Source organism: Gossypium arboreum, chromosome 2 (genome assembly GCF_025698485.1).
Source record: "Gossypium arboreum isolate Shixiya-1 chromosome 2, ASM2569848v2, whole genome shotgun sequence".
Taxonomy (NCBI): domain Eukaryota; kingdom Viridiplantae; phylum Streptophyta; class Magnoliopsida; order Malvales; family Malvaceae; genus Gossypium; species Gossypium arboreum.
In genome coordinates this window covers 14,145,027-14,158,853 of record NC_069071.1, presented here as the reverse complement: position 1 = coordinate 14,158,853, position 13,827 = coordinate 14,145,027, and the positions used below count along the sequence as shown (strand labels likewise).

The 13,827-nt window shown below is 39.4% G+C and overlaps 1 protein-coding gene across 1 annotated transcript; it reads right to left on the bottom strand.

Moving 5' to 3' along the window:
• Positions 1–12,730: 12,730 nt before the first annotated feature.
• Positions 12,731–13,264, bottom strand: LOC128284225 (uncharacterized). Its single transcript, XM_053022092.1, has one exon. It carries the CDS (start codon positions 13,262–13,264, stop codon positions 12,731–12,733), a length of 534 nt encoding a protein of 177 aa, XP_052878052.1.
• Positions 13,265–13,827: the final 563 nt, after the last annotated feature.

Here is a 13,827-nt window from a genome sequence, read left to right as displayed (position 1 = left end):
CCGGGCTAAGGCAGAAGGCATTCGTATGAGTTATTCTATCCGGGCTAAGACCAAGGCATTTGTGCACGTGATTAAATCCGGTTATATTCAAGAATCTTGGGCTGGAGGTGAGTGTTGGTTGCGAAATGAATTTAATTAGTACACTCGGAAAGCCCAAAGGATAAGGTACGTTATATGTGCATTGGAAAGTCGACGTGTTTGAGCAACATTCGCTCAATCGACTAATGAATTTCCGTTATTGAATTGATTGATGCTTTGCGAACTTATATAATGATGAAGTATGAAGTAAGAATGTGTATTAATGAAATGATGCATTTGGCTATGTGAATGTATTGCTGTAAATTATAGTTCATTATATTCCACGAGACTTACTAAGCATAAAAATGCTTACCCGCTGCTTTGGCTCTTAGTTTTCTAGATTTCGCTCGAGGCAATCGGATTTGGGATCGTTGAAGTCAAGTCATCCACACTATCAAGCCTCCATTTTGGTATAAATTTTTGGTTGAACTTGAGATGGCATGTATAGGACTACCCCTTGTTTGTTAAATATGTTGTAATGTAAGTATGTACGGCCGTGCGAAAATGGCTCGAAAAGGGAAGCATGAACTTAGACTAATTGTGGGTTGTATGTATATATTTTGTGTCATGATGTGGCTATGGCTTGGAAATGGGAATGTTGGTCATATGATCAGCCATTGGCATGGTTAAAATGATCATATATGAACCTATGTATGGTAAGGCTAGATGAATCGTGGAGACCACCAAATAGGTAAGTCCTATCTTAAAACAGATGCTGCCAGCTGCAGTGGCATGAATGTGAAAAATCACCAAAATTCATAGGAATGGAATTAGATAGTGAATAAGCTATGTAAATGAACCTTGATGAGTCTATTTTCATATGGAAGAAACGAAACGGTCATAGGAGTTACAGGTTAAGAGATATTAAAGCTATTGTGAGACAGGGCCAGAATGGTTTCTGGGTTCCCTGTCGCAACTTTAAAAATTCACTATAAATTATCCAAAAAGAATTAGGAGATATACCTTATATGTACAGATTCCATTTTGAGTCTAGTTTCATTAGAAACAAACGACACCAGCATTAAAGCCCTGTACAGAGATATATTCAAGTTATACCGCGCGATGGTCAGAGCAGTCGATCCCTGTAACAGGGGTAACTTTAACTAATAAACTGTACCAATTGGCCCGACCAAAAATCCTATAAATAAATCCATGGATGGATATATGAGTCTAAATTCAGGGAAAATTTACGAAACCAGTTTCCAAGTTTTGAAACTCGAGATATGATTTTTAAGGCGACAGTGACGCAGTTTTCCAGCCTGACTGGAAATGTCAAATTGGTGGGCAAAAACATGTGAACTTGGTTTGTTAACCCTGTCCGATAACCGGCGATGGTCTCGGGTTTGGGGTGTTACAATTTTATTGGTATCGAGCCACAGTTTAGTCGATTCTAGGACTACCGTGATGTGTTTGGGGTCTAGCTATACATGCCATTAAATGATGAATCGATAGTGTGATGAATTCGACAATTTGACTTCATGTTTGTTTATAGCAATGGATCCCGATCCCAACCGAAGCGATAGCTGATGATGTGGAGAGTGTGGCGCTTTGCTCTCGCGCAAGGGACAGCGCCATGGACTCTCAACCTATGGCCATAATCCTAATGACGAGGCTAGGCAAGCCTTTTATAGTGTGATGAACGAATGGTTTAATCAATACATTCAACCAACACTACTGTTCCACCACCTCCATTCCCGATTTAATGCAACCCCGCACCTACAATACCTCCCAGAATCGACCAAATAAGGTCGTAAGCCCCAATCGATAGGATTGAAAACATGGGGCCACTGAATTTAAGGCTACGGATGATGATGATGCCGAAGCGAGCTGAATTATGGTTAGATAACACTATCCGGGTGCTTGATGAGCTATCCTGTACACCGATGAGTGCTTAAAGTGTACCATCTCCTTGCTACGAGTCCGCCTACTATTGGTGGAGTACTCGACTTCGTGGTGCCTAGAGAACAAGTGACTTGGGAATTCTTTCTAACCGAAGTTCAAAAAGTATATTAGTCGAGATTCATCGACCAAAAGCGGAGGGAATTCCTTGATCTTAAGCAAGGTTCTATGTCCGTTATCGATCACGAACGGAAGTTTGTGAGGCTTAGCCAGACGCGAGAATGCATTTCGTCCGAAGCTATTATGTAAACGCTCGAGGATGGGCTGAATGATGATATAAGGATGTTTGTTGGCATTCTCGAGATACGAGAGTTCGTAGTACTTGTTGAGCGAGCTTGTAAAGTCAAGAGCTTAGAAAGGAGAAACAAAAAGCTGATGTGGGGATTGGAGAATTCGAAGAGGTCCTCGGAAAGTCTCTTCAACAAGCATCAAGAGATTTCGAGATGATGCGAGCCGGTCTAGAGGCGTTTGGGCTTTTCTAGACGAGGACGCGATCGACCCCGTGACCACACGAAGTCACCTCGATCCGGTGGCGGAAATGATCACCGAGAGAGGCGGAGTGTCCACATTGTGGCAAATGGCATTCGGGAGCTGTTGGTTTCGTGATCGCCTCGCTATAAGTGTGGATCGGCCGACCACTTTATGAAGGATTGCCCGAGGATGCATGAGCAGAATGCAAGTCGAGTGCAAACCGGGTGCTACCATCGCCGAGGTAGACCACCTAGAAATATGGGCAATGTCGTTGGCGGTTAGAGAGGATCTAGAGATGCTACCATCGATCCGAGGCTCGTGCTCTGCTAGGACTTATGCCATACGCGCACGCCGAGGATGCCGCCTCTCCGGATGTTATTACCAGTACTTTCACTCTTTTCAATACAAATGTAATTGCTTTGATTGACCACGGTTCTACTCATTCATATATATGTGAAACCTTAGCATCCAAAGAAGACTTTGCCCATTGAGTCTCTGAGTTTTTAATTCGGTGTCAAACCCTTGGGTCATTACGTGCTTGTTAACAAAGTGTGCAAGAAAAGTCCCCTAGTGTTCCGAGGTTCTTGTTTTCCGTGGACTTAATGCTTTTGCCATTCGATGAGTTCGATGTTATTCTTGGTTTGGATTGGTTGACCATGCACGATGCGGTTGTAAATTGCAAGAGCAAGACTATCGATTTGAAGTCGCGAATAATGAAATAATTCGGGTTGAGTCCACGGACTTAAAGGGGTTGCCATTGTAATATCGCCGATGTTGGCCCGAAATATGTAAGAAAAGGGTAGGCGTACCTTGCGACGTACTTTCGATGACAAGGAATCGAGAAGAAACCCGAATCTGTGCCCGTGGTTTGTGAATACCGGATGTTTTCCCGAAGAATTGCGGGTTTACCACACTGCTCGGGAAATAGAATTTGGCATCGAATTGGTACCGGTACCACTCCAATTTTGATAGCTCCGTGATCGTATGGCCCCAACGGAATTAAAGGAGTTGAAAGTTCAGTTGCAAGAATTGGTGGATAGAGGTTTTGCTCGCCGAAGTTTTTCGCCTTGGGTGCGCGGGTTGTTCGTGAAGAAGAAGGATGGAACCATGCGATCAGTGCATCGACTATCGTCGACTTAACAAAGCGACGATAAAGAACAAATATCCGTTGCCACGTATTGATGACTTGTTCGATCAATGAAGGGAGCCTCGGTGTTCTCGAAAATAGATTTGAGATCGGGCTACTATCAATTGCGAATCCGAGATTCAGAGGTGCCCAAGGCGCCTTGAGCGAGATATGGTCACTATGAGTTCTGGTGATGCCGTTTGGGCTCACTAATGCCCTGCGGTATTTATGGATTTAATGAATCGAATCTTTAGACCATATTTGGATCGATTCAGTAGTCGTGTTCATTGATGACATCTTGGTCTATTCAAGAAATGAGACCGAACATCTTGAACACTGCGGTTAGTCTTTGCAAATTTTACGGGACAAGCAATTATATGCTAAGTTCAGCAAGTGTGAGTTCGGTTAAGAGAGGTTAGCTTCTTGGGTCATGTGGTATCTGCATCGGTATTCGAGTCGACAGAATAAAATTTCAGCCATACTAAATTGGAAGCCTCCAGAAATATTCTTGAGGTTCAAGCTTTTGGGGCTTGCTTGGTTATTACCGACGTTTTGTAAAGGGTTCTCAACGATAGCCACGCCGATGACGGCTACTCCAAAAGGATGTTAAGTTCGAATGGACGGAGAAATGCCAAAAAGCTTCGATCAGCTGAAAACTTATTTGACTGAAGCCCCAATTCTAGTGCAACCCGAGTCCGCAAGGAGTTTGTTATCTATAGCGACGCTCTCTACTTGGGTTAGGTTGCGTATTAATGCAAGAAGATCGAGTTGTGGCCTATGCGTCGAGGCAATTAAAGCCACATGAGAAAAATTATCCGACTCATGATCTCGAATTGGCGCCATCGTATTCGCCTTAAAGATTTGGCGACATTACTTATTTGGTGAAAGGTGCCATGTATACTCGGATCACAAAAGTCTCAAATATTTGATGACCCAAAGAGACTTAAATCTGCGACAAAAGACGTTGGCTTGAGCTGTTAAAGGATTATGAATCGATCATTGATTATCACCGGGAAAGGTGAATGTGGTTGCGGATGCCTTGAGTCGTAAATCGTTATTCACTTTACGAGCGATGAATGTGCACTTGTTCCGTCCGATCCGACGGTGTGTTAGTGGCTGAATTGAAAGCCAAACCACTATTGACACACCAAATTCGAGAAGCTCAGAAAGTCGACGACGGGTTGGTTGCAAAACGGGCTGCGTGTGTTCGAACAAGGACTCGGAGTTTCAAATCGACGATGACGATTGTTTGAGGTTCAAAAGTCGTCTCAGTGTGTCCCAAGGAATTGAACTCATTTCGATAATTCAATGAAGCCCATTGTAGCCAAATGGCAATCCACCCGGAGTACGAAGATGTACAATGATTTGAAACATCGATTTTGGTGGCATGGTATGAAGCGAGACATCTCCGACTTTGTTTCAAGATGTTTAATATGTCAACAAGTGAAAGCGGAACATCGGTGCCTTGAGATTACTTCACCAATCACGATACCCGAGTGGAAATGGGATCGAGTCACAATGGACTTTGTATCCGGACCGCCATTGTCGCAAGTAAGAAGGATGCGGTTTGGGTCGTGGTAGATCGATTGACTAAGTCGGCCCACTTTGTCCCCGTGACGCACGGATTTTTCAATGGACAAATTAGCGGAATTGTACGCTTTCGATTGTGAAATTACACGGGTGCCTATTTCTATCGTGTCGGATAGAGATCTCGAGATTTACCTCGCGGTTTTGGAAAAAGTTGCAAGAAGCCTTGGGTACCAAGTTGCATTTCAAGACCGCTTTCACCCCAAACCGATGGTCAATCCGAGCGGGTAATTCGGATACTTGAGGATATGTTAAGATGTTGCGTCCTCGAGTTTAGTGGTTCATGGGAGCGGTATTTGCCGTTGATTGAATTCGCTTACAACAACGACTTTCAATCGAGCATTAAGATGGCACCTTATGAGGCTTTGTACGGCGTAAATGCCGTACACCATTGTTTTGGACCGAGCTTGGTGAAAGCAAGATTTTCGGGTGGATTTGATTAGGGATTTGAATGTAAAGTGAAAGTAATCCGTGAAAGTTTGAAGATAGCCTTCGATCGTCGGAAGTCGTGCACGCGGATATGAAGCGTAAGGATATCGAGTATCGTGGGTGATAAAGTGTTTCTCAAGGTATCGCCTTGGAAAAGATACTCGAGTTCGGTAGTAAGGGCAAGTTGAGCCCGAGGTTCATTGGGCCATATGAGATATCGAGCGAGTCGGTCCGAGTGGCATATCGTTTGATTTTGCCCCGAACTCAAAAGGTTCACGATGTCTTCCACGTGTCGATGCTTGACGTTATAGATCCGATCCAACGCACGTGATTAGTCCATCAGAAATTGAAATTCAAGCTAATATGAGTTATGAGGAAGAACCAATTCGTATCCTATCACGAGAAGTGAAAGAGTTGCGAAACAAGCGGGTTCCGCTAGTGAAAGTGTTATGGCTCAAGCACGGGATAGAAGAAGCTACTTGGGAGACCGAGAACTCTATGAGAGAGCGATATCCGAACCTATTTACCGGTAAGCTTTTCGGGACGAAAATCTCTTGAGTGGGGAGAGTTGTGACACCCCGAATGTGACCCTAGTCGGAGAGTGGTTTCGGGACCACGAAACCGAGTCACAAGAATAATTAAGTGTTATATTCCGTGCTTATTGTATGTGGAATTGGTATGCGTAAATATTTCGTGTCTCGATTTTTATTAATTAGGTGCTAATTTATAAGAAAGGACTTAGTAGTGAACTTTGAAAGTACGATAGGGAAATATGTGATGACTAATTAAAGCATGCATGCAAAATAATGGACTTGCATGTCAAATTTCCCTTTTTTACAAGTGATGGCCGGCCATGACAAAGTGATATGGGCTAAACATGTCATGAAACATGTTTTGTTGGGCATTAGGGAGAAATCATAAACAAATAAGCATGGGTAAGAAAAGAATGAAAAAAAAATGTGTGAGAGAGTAGCATTCCCCCATTGCCGTGCAACCAAGAAGAGAAAACAAAAATTTTTGTTCATCCTTTCTCATCTTTTGGCGAAAATCATAAGGAGGAAGAAAGGGATTTTTGCTCCATTTTTTTGGTTTAGAAGAGAACTAGAAGGAGATTTGGCCATACTTGTACCAAGATTAAGGTATGTATGAGGTTGTGTTTGGAGTTTCATGCATGACTTGGTTACTAACTTGATGTGCATGTTAGCCATGGCTCAAATCTTTGTTATGCCATGGAAATGGTATTTGGGCAAAGTTGTTATGGTGATAAAGCCATTGCATGCTAAGTGTGAAGCTTGATGATGATGCATGCAATGATGGATTTTCTATTCATGAGTAAGATTTTGAGTTTCTCTTTGTTTTATCATGATTAAAGTTGAAAAGGAGCATGATTGTCATATTCGCCATGATGCATTCTTGAGCATGATTCATGCTTCTTGCATGTTAGTTAAAAATTTGTGTTTTGGATGGCTATGGACACCTTGAAAATTCGCCATGCTCATATATGCATATATATGATTGCACATTATGTTTGGTTATGAACTAAGTGATGAATATATTGATTTAAAGAAGAAAATGTGGAAGAATGCTTGTGAAATTGCAAGCACAATTCGCCTAGCACACATATAAGTGCTTGATGCTATATTATAAGTTTTAATACAATGTGCAAAGCATTAATTAGTAGATTGCATGCTGTTTTGTGAGGTATTAAGTGCAAAATTGACCTCAACATGTACATGAATATTCGGCCTTGGGTAGCCTATTGAAGGCCTTAGCATTTCCTTGATGCTCAAATAAATTGTATTGAATTGCTTGATGTAGTATAAAATGTGCATGACCATTGTGTATTCAAGCTAAAGAGTGGCCATATGACCATTTAAAATCCTTGTCATATTCGCCATAAGCAAGCACAATGAGGTTTTAATAAATTGAATTTGTTTGAATTAGCTCAAGAGCTAAGAGGGCTACAATTGGACAAGGGAAGGAAAAGGTGATCGAATAGCCGAAAAAGCCGTTCGACAACATCCGAGGTAAGTCCTCAAGAAGTGACCTTACTTGAATTATGTGAGATGAAATATGGATGTGTATGATTATTGATTATGTGTGTATGAGTATTTGAATTCCACCGGGCTAAGTCCCGGCGAATATGCTAATGATTATAATTGTGTTTGAGCCTTAGTAACGAAAATGAAATATGTATGTCCAATGATTATTGATGTATGTGTGCATGAGAAATTGAATGATATCCGGGCTAAGCCCAAGACAACTATGTTGAAATTATATCCGGGTTAAGACCAAGGCAATTATGCTAGTGGCTATATCCGGGCTAAGGCCCAAGGCATTCGTATGAAGTTATTCTATCCGGGCTAAGACCCAAGGCATTTGTGCACGTGATTAAATCCGGTTATATTTCAAGAATCTTGGGCTGGAGGTGAGTGTTGGTTGCGAAATGAATTTAATTAGTACACTCGGAAAGCCCAAAGGATAAGGTACGTTATATGTGCATTGGAAAGTCGACGTGTTTGAGCAACATTCGCTCAATCGACTAATGAATTTCCGTTATTGAATTGATTGATGCTTTGCGAACTTATATAATGATGAAGTATGAAGTAAGAATGTGTATTAATGAAATGATGCATTTGGCTATGTGAATGTATTGCTGTAAATTATAGTTCATTATATTCCGTGAGACTTACTAAGCATAAAAATGCTTACCCGTTGCTTTGGCTCTTAGTTTTCTAGATTTCGCTCGAGGCAATCGGATTTGGGATCGTTGAAGTCGAAGTCATCCACACTATCAAGCCTCCATTTTGGTATAAATTTTTGGTTGAACTTGAGATGGCATGTATAGGACTACCCCTTGTTTGTTAAATATGTTGTAATGTAAGTATGTACGGCCGTGCGAAAATGGCTCGAAAAGGAAGCATGAACTTAGACTAATTGTGGGTTGTATGTATATATTTTGTGTCATGATGTGGCTATGGCTTGAAATGGGAATGTTGGTCATATGATCAGCCATTGGCATGGTTAAAATGATCATATATGAACCTATGTATGGTAAGGCTAGATGAATCGTGGAGACCACCAAATAGGTAAGTCCTATCTTAAAACAGATGCTGCCAGCTGCTGTGGCATGAATGTGAAAAATCACCAAAATTCATAGGAATGGAATTAGATAGTGAATAAGCTATGTAAATGAACCTTGATGAGTCTATTTTCATATGGAAGAAATGAAACGGTCATAGGAGTTACAGGTTAAGAGATATTAAAGCTATTGTGAGACAGGGCCAGAATGGTTTCTGGGTTCCCTGTCGCAACTTTAAAATTCACTATAAATTATCCAAAAGAATTAGGAGATATACCTTATATGTACAGATTCCATTTTGAGTCTAGTTTCATTAGAAATAAACGACACCAGCATTAAAGCCCTGTACAGAGAGATATTCAAGTTATACCGCGCGAAGGTCAGAGCAGTCGATCCCTGTAACAGGGGTAACTTTAACTAATAAACTGTACCAATTGGCCCGACCAAAAATCCTAGAAATAAATCCATGGACGGATATATGAGTCTAAATTCAGGGAAAATTTACAAAACCAGTTTCCGAGTTTTGAAACTCGAGATATGATTTTTAAGGCGACAGTGACGCAGTTTTCCAGCCTGACTGGAAATGTCAAATTGGTGGGCAAAAACATGTGAACTTGGTTTGTTAACCCTCGGGTCCGACACCGGCGATGGTCTCGGGTTTGGGGTGTTACAATACATGCCATATGTTAAAGTATTTACACTTTCTAAAGTACGAAAATGAGTTCGATAGTGTAGTGACGATCCTCGACTATCCCCGAGCCTTCAGTAGCTATGATAACTGTAAAATAGACAGAAATCACACAGTGTAAGCTACAAAGAGCTTAGTAAGCCAAATATAATTGGTTTAACTACTAAAGCTTATAAGTACAATTCAACCATAAAGATTCATAGCCATTTCATAAAATAATTCATAAGCTTAACCATGCTCCTTTGTTTGCTTATATGCCATGCTTCATTTCCAAATTCCATACATATTTCACAAAGACAGAGTCTTTCATATTCAGAAATTTAGTACTATACAAACGTACCTGTATAGGTTATACATTTCATATACTCATTCTCATATTTCGTACTCTATCATCAGACAGTTAAGAAATGATACCGATACTCACAAACAAGTACAATGCCGACGTCTCGGACGTGGTCTTACATGTAATTCAATATCGATGCCTCTGTCCTAGACAAGGTCTTACACGAAATCAGATACGATGTCGATGTCCCAAACATGGTATTATACGTAAATCTCAATCGAAAACTGTGTCCCAAACACGGTCTTTCACGATATCTCAGATAGATGTCAACGTTCTTTTAAAAGCTTACAGAGCTTTTCGGATACCAACATATTAATAGAATTTACTCAAAAAGTATTCATCAGGCTCTCAAGGTCATCCAATACAAATTAAAGTTTTTATATGCAGAATTTAGTAAGTTTAACATGTAATTGTAATTTGACTTACCTCGTACGGATTTCAGATGGAACGAGTCGACTATTCAACTATTTTGGAATTCCCTTGATCTAAGTCTGATTTTCTTTATTCTTGGTCTAATACAATTCAAATTCAACCATTCAATCATCACTCAAAATAATCCATGAACACATATTTACGGCACTTTTCATTTTAGCCCTTACATTTTCACACTTTGACAATTTAGTCTATTTTTCACAAAATCACAAATATGCAAAATTCACCAAGACTATAGCTTGGCCGAATATACATGGCTTCCATACAGGCCCAAATAACATATTTAATTCACAATTTAGTCCTTCAAAACCTCATTTTCACAAATTAGGTCAAATAGCTCTATTTCATCAAAATTCAAAGATAAAACTTATAAATCATCTACCAAGCCTTCATAATTCATCCATAAACATTTCAAAACTCATGATATCCACAATGGCATTTCACGAAATCTTTAATAGAAATAGAAATTCAGACATGGGTTTTGAAGAACACGAAGCAACGATCACAGAAACATAGAAATTATCAAAAATCGAACAAATTTCATACCTCAATTTAGCTACCAAAGTGCTGAATGTACAAAAGCTTCAAACCCTTCTTTCTTTTTCTGATTTTCGACTATCATGCATGATAATATGGCTACCTTTTGTTTTGTTTTTATTTTAATTAACGTTATTTCACCTTTTACCAATTTGCCCATGGCATATACCATTAAATTTCTACCAACTAATGTCCATCATTGTCTACCATTAATATAAATGGTAAATTTGACATGCAAGGACCTTTATTTTAAAAGCCAAGCCAAATAGGTGTTTTAACATTTATCACTCAACTTTTAGACTTTACGCGGTTTAATCCTTTTTCATAATTAAGCACAGAAACAGGCAAACTAAATCATAGAAATTCCGAAAATGTAATTTCACATATCACAGACACAGAAAATAACATTAAAATATTTTTTAGAATCGATTACGTGGTCTCGAAACCACTGTTTTTACTAGGGTCAAAATCGGACTTTACACACAATTTATACAGATGCATCTCTAAATGGGTTAGGATGCATGCTTATGCAAAGAGGTAAGGTCATAGCTTACGCATCACGCCAACTGAAGCCTTATGAAAAGAATTATCCTACGCATGATCTGGAATTAGCAACAGTGATATTAGCATTTAAACTATGAAGACATTATTTGTATGGTGATAAATTTCATATATTCTTTGTTCACAAAAGTCTCAAGTACTTGATGACTCAGAAGGACTTGAATTTACACCAAAAGAGATGGTTAGAGCTGTTAAAAGATTATGACTTGATTGTTGAGTATAAATATAGTGGCGGATTCTTTGAGTAGGAAGACTATGGCAACCTTGCTGTCTCTTCGAGTTAAGGTGACCATGTCTAATAATGGTGCCTTGATGGCAGAATTAGTCATGCAACCAACATATCTTTCACAGATACTAGACGAACGGTGTAATCGGTTCAAACAAATAATAGAGTCTGGAAAAGTAGTAAACTTTAGTATAGGAATATATGGCAAGCTAAGGTTCGGGAACATAATGTTTATAGTAGTGGGAAACGAATTGCGTAAAGAGGTGCTTAAAGAAGCTAATCAAAAACCTTTTTCTTTGCACCCTAGAAGCTTCAAAATATACAGAGATTTGAAGGGCTCTTATTGGTGGCTTAGCATTAAAAGGGAAATTACAGAGTATGTTTCAACTTGTTTGACTTGTCAGATAGTCAAGGTTTAACATCAAGTTCCTTTAGATAAACTATATCATTTGGAAATTCCAGAATGGAAATGGGATAAGATTACTATATATTTTGTATTGAGATTACCCCTCATTCCATCCAAGAAGAATTCTATTTAGGTTTTTGTGGATCAGCTTACAAAGTTAGGTCATTTTCTACCAATGAATACCATCTATTCTCTATGATTCTTGACTTACCAAATTTCCAGCTACTCGTCTATGATTCTCGACATTCCCTTCTCTCGCGACGGCCTAGCATCGTCTTTAGCCATGCTTGGTAATTCAATAATAAAAATAATATCAGTTTACACTCAATTCACATCCAAATACATATCCACTCATATTTTGCATTATATTTAATTTAGTCAGATTAGGTAATCCATCCAGTTTATCAGATTCAACATGAAGTAATTCACCACTCTCACATTTCAATACAATATATTTCTGCTTACAATTCACCACTGCATCATATTGGGTTAACCAATCCATTCCCAAAATCACATCAAATTCACCAAATGGCAATAACATCAAGTCAACCGAAAAGCAATAACCTTTTACCATCAACGGATAGTTTTTACAAACTTTATCCATCATAACACACTGGCCTAAGGGGTTTGAAACTTTAACCACAAATTCAGTAAATCCAACAGGTAAATTTTTAAAAGTTACTAAGTTCGTGCATATGTATGAATGTATGGAACCAGGATCAATCAAAGTAATAATATCAATATCAAGTAGAGAAAATGTACTAGTAATGACGCCTGGTGCAGAGGCATCTTCTCTAGTATGAATAGCATATGTTTTTGCAGGTGCTCGTGCCTCAGATATAACTGTTGTATCCCTGGTAGTTCCTCAACTACCACTAACATTACCAGGATAACGGGGTAGTCTGCCTCTCGAAATAGGATTACTAGGCTTTGGAGCTAGTTCTATTTCTTTTTCAACCCTTTTGGGATAATCTCTGCGAAAATGGTCAAGTGAACCACATCCAAAACAAGCTTCGCTTCTAGATCGACATTCCCCATTATGAAATTTGTTACAATGTTTACATTTTGGTTTGGGATTACCGACACTACCCATACTGGTCACAGATGAAGATGAAAACCTCGGGTTAGAACATTGAGAGCCCCGCTCTCTTCCAGAATATCCCATAGAGATGGTAACACGATCATAATACCTTTTTAATTTCTTAGAAGTAAATGATTCTAACTTACCCATAGTTCTTTTTCCAGAAACCTGAGCCTCTCTTTCAACTTGTTTCTTCTCTTTACTTAATTCTTCAACTTTGTGTGCTCGATCGGTTAACATCATAAATTCTCTTATTTTGAGAATTTCAATCAATAACCTGATATCCTCATTTAAACCCTCTTCAAAGCGTTTACACATCTCAGCCTCGGTTAGAACCCATCATCTGGCATATTTGCTCAGCCGAACAAATTCTCGTTCATATTTAGACACGGTCATATTTCCTTGTTTGAGCTCTAGAAATCTTTCTTTTTCTAATCCATGAATCACTAACTAACATATTTCTTTTTAAATTCAGCCTGGAAAAATTCCCACGTAACATTCTCTCTCGGTACAACTGAAGTTATGGTATTCCACCAATGATAAGTTGTATCATTCAGTAAAGATACTGCACATTTCAAACATTCGGCAGGCGAACAGGATAATTCATCAAAAACCTGGATAGTATTTTCTAGCCAAAACTCAGCCCTTTCCGGATCATCATCTGCGATAGCTCTAAATTGTTCTGACTCATGTTTACAGATTTTATCTATCGGAGGCTTACCAATTCTAACAGGTTCAACACCCGGTGGTCCTTCAGGAATCGGTTGAGGAGCAGGTGGGAGAGGTCGTTGTAAAGCAGGGTTTGTTCTTAGATACTAGGTAAACCATTCATTTATCATTTGAAAGAAGGCTTGTTTTGCCTTCTCACTTCGGCCCTCAGA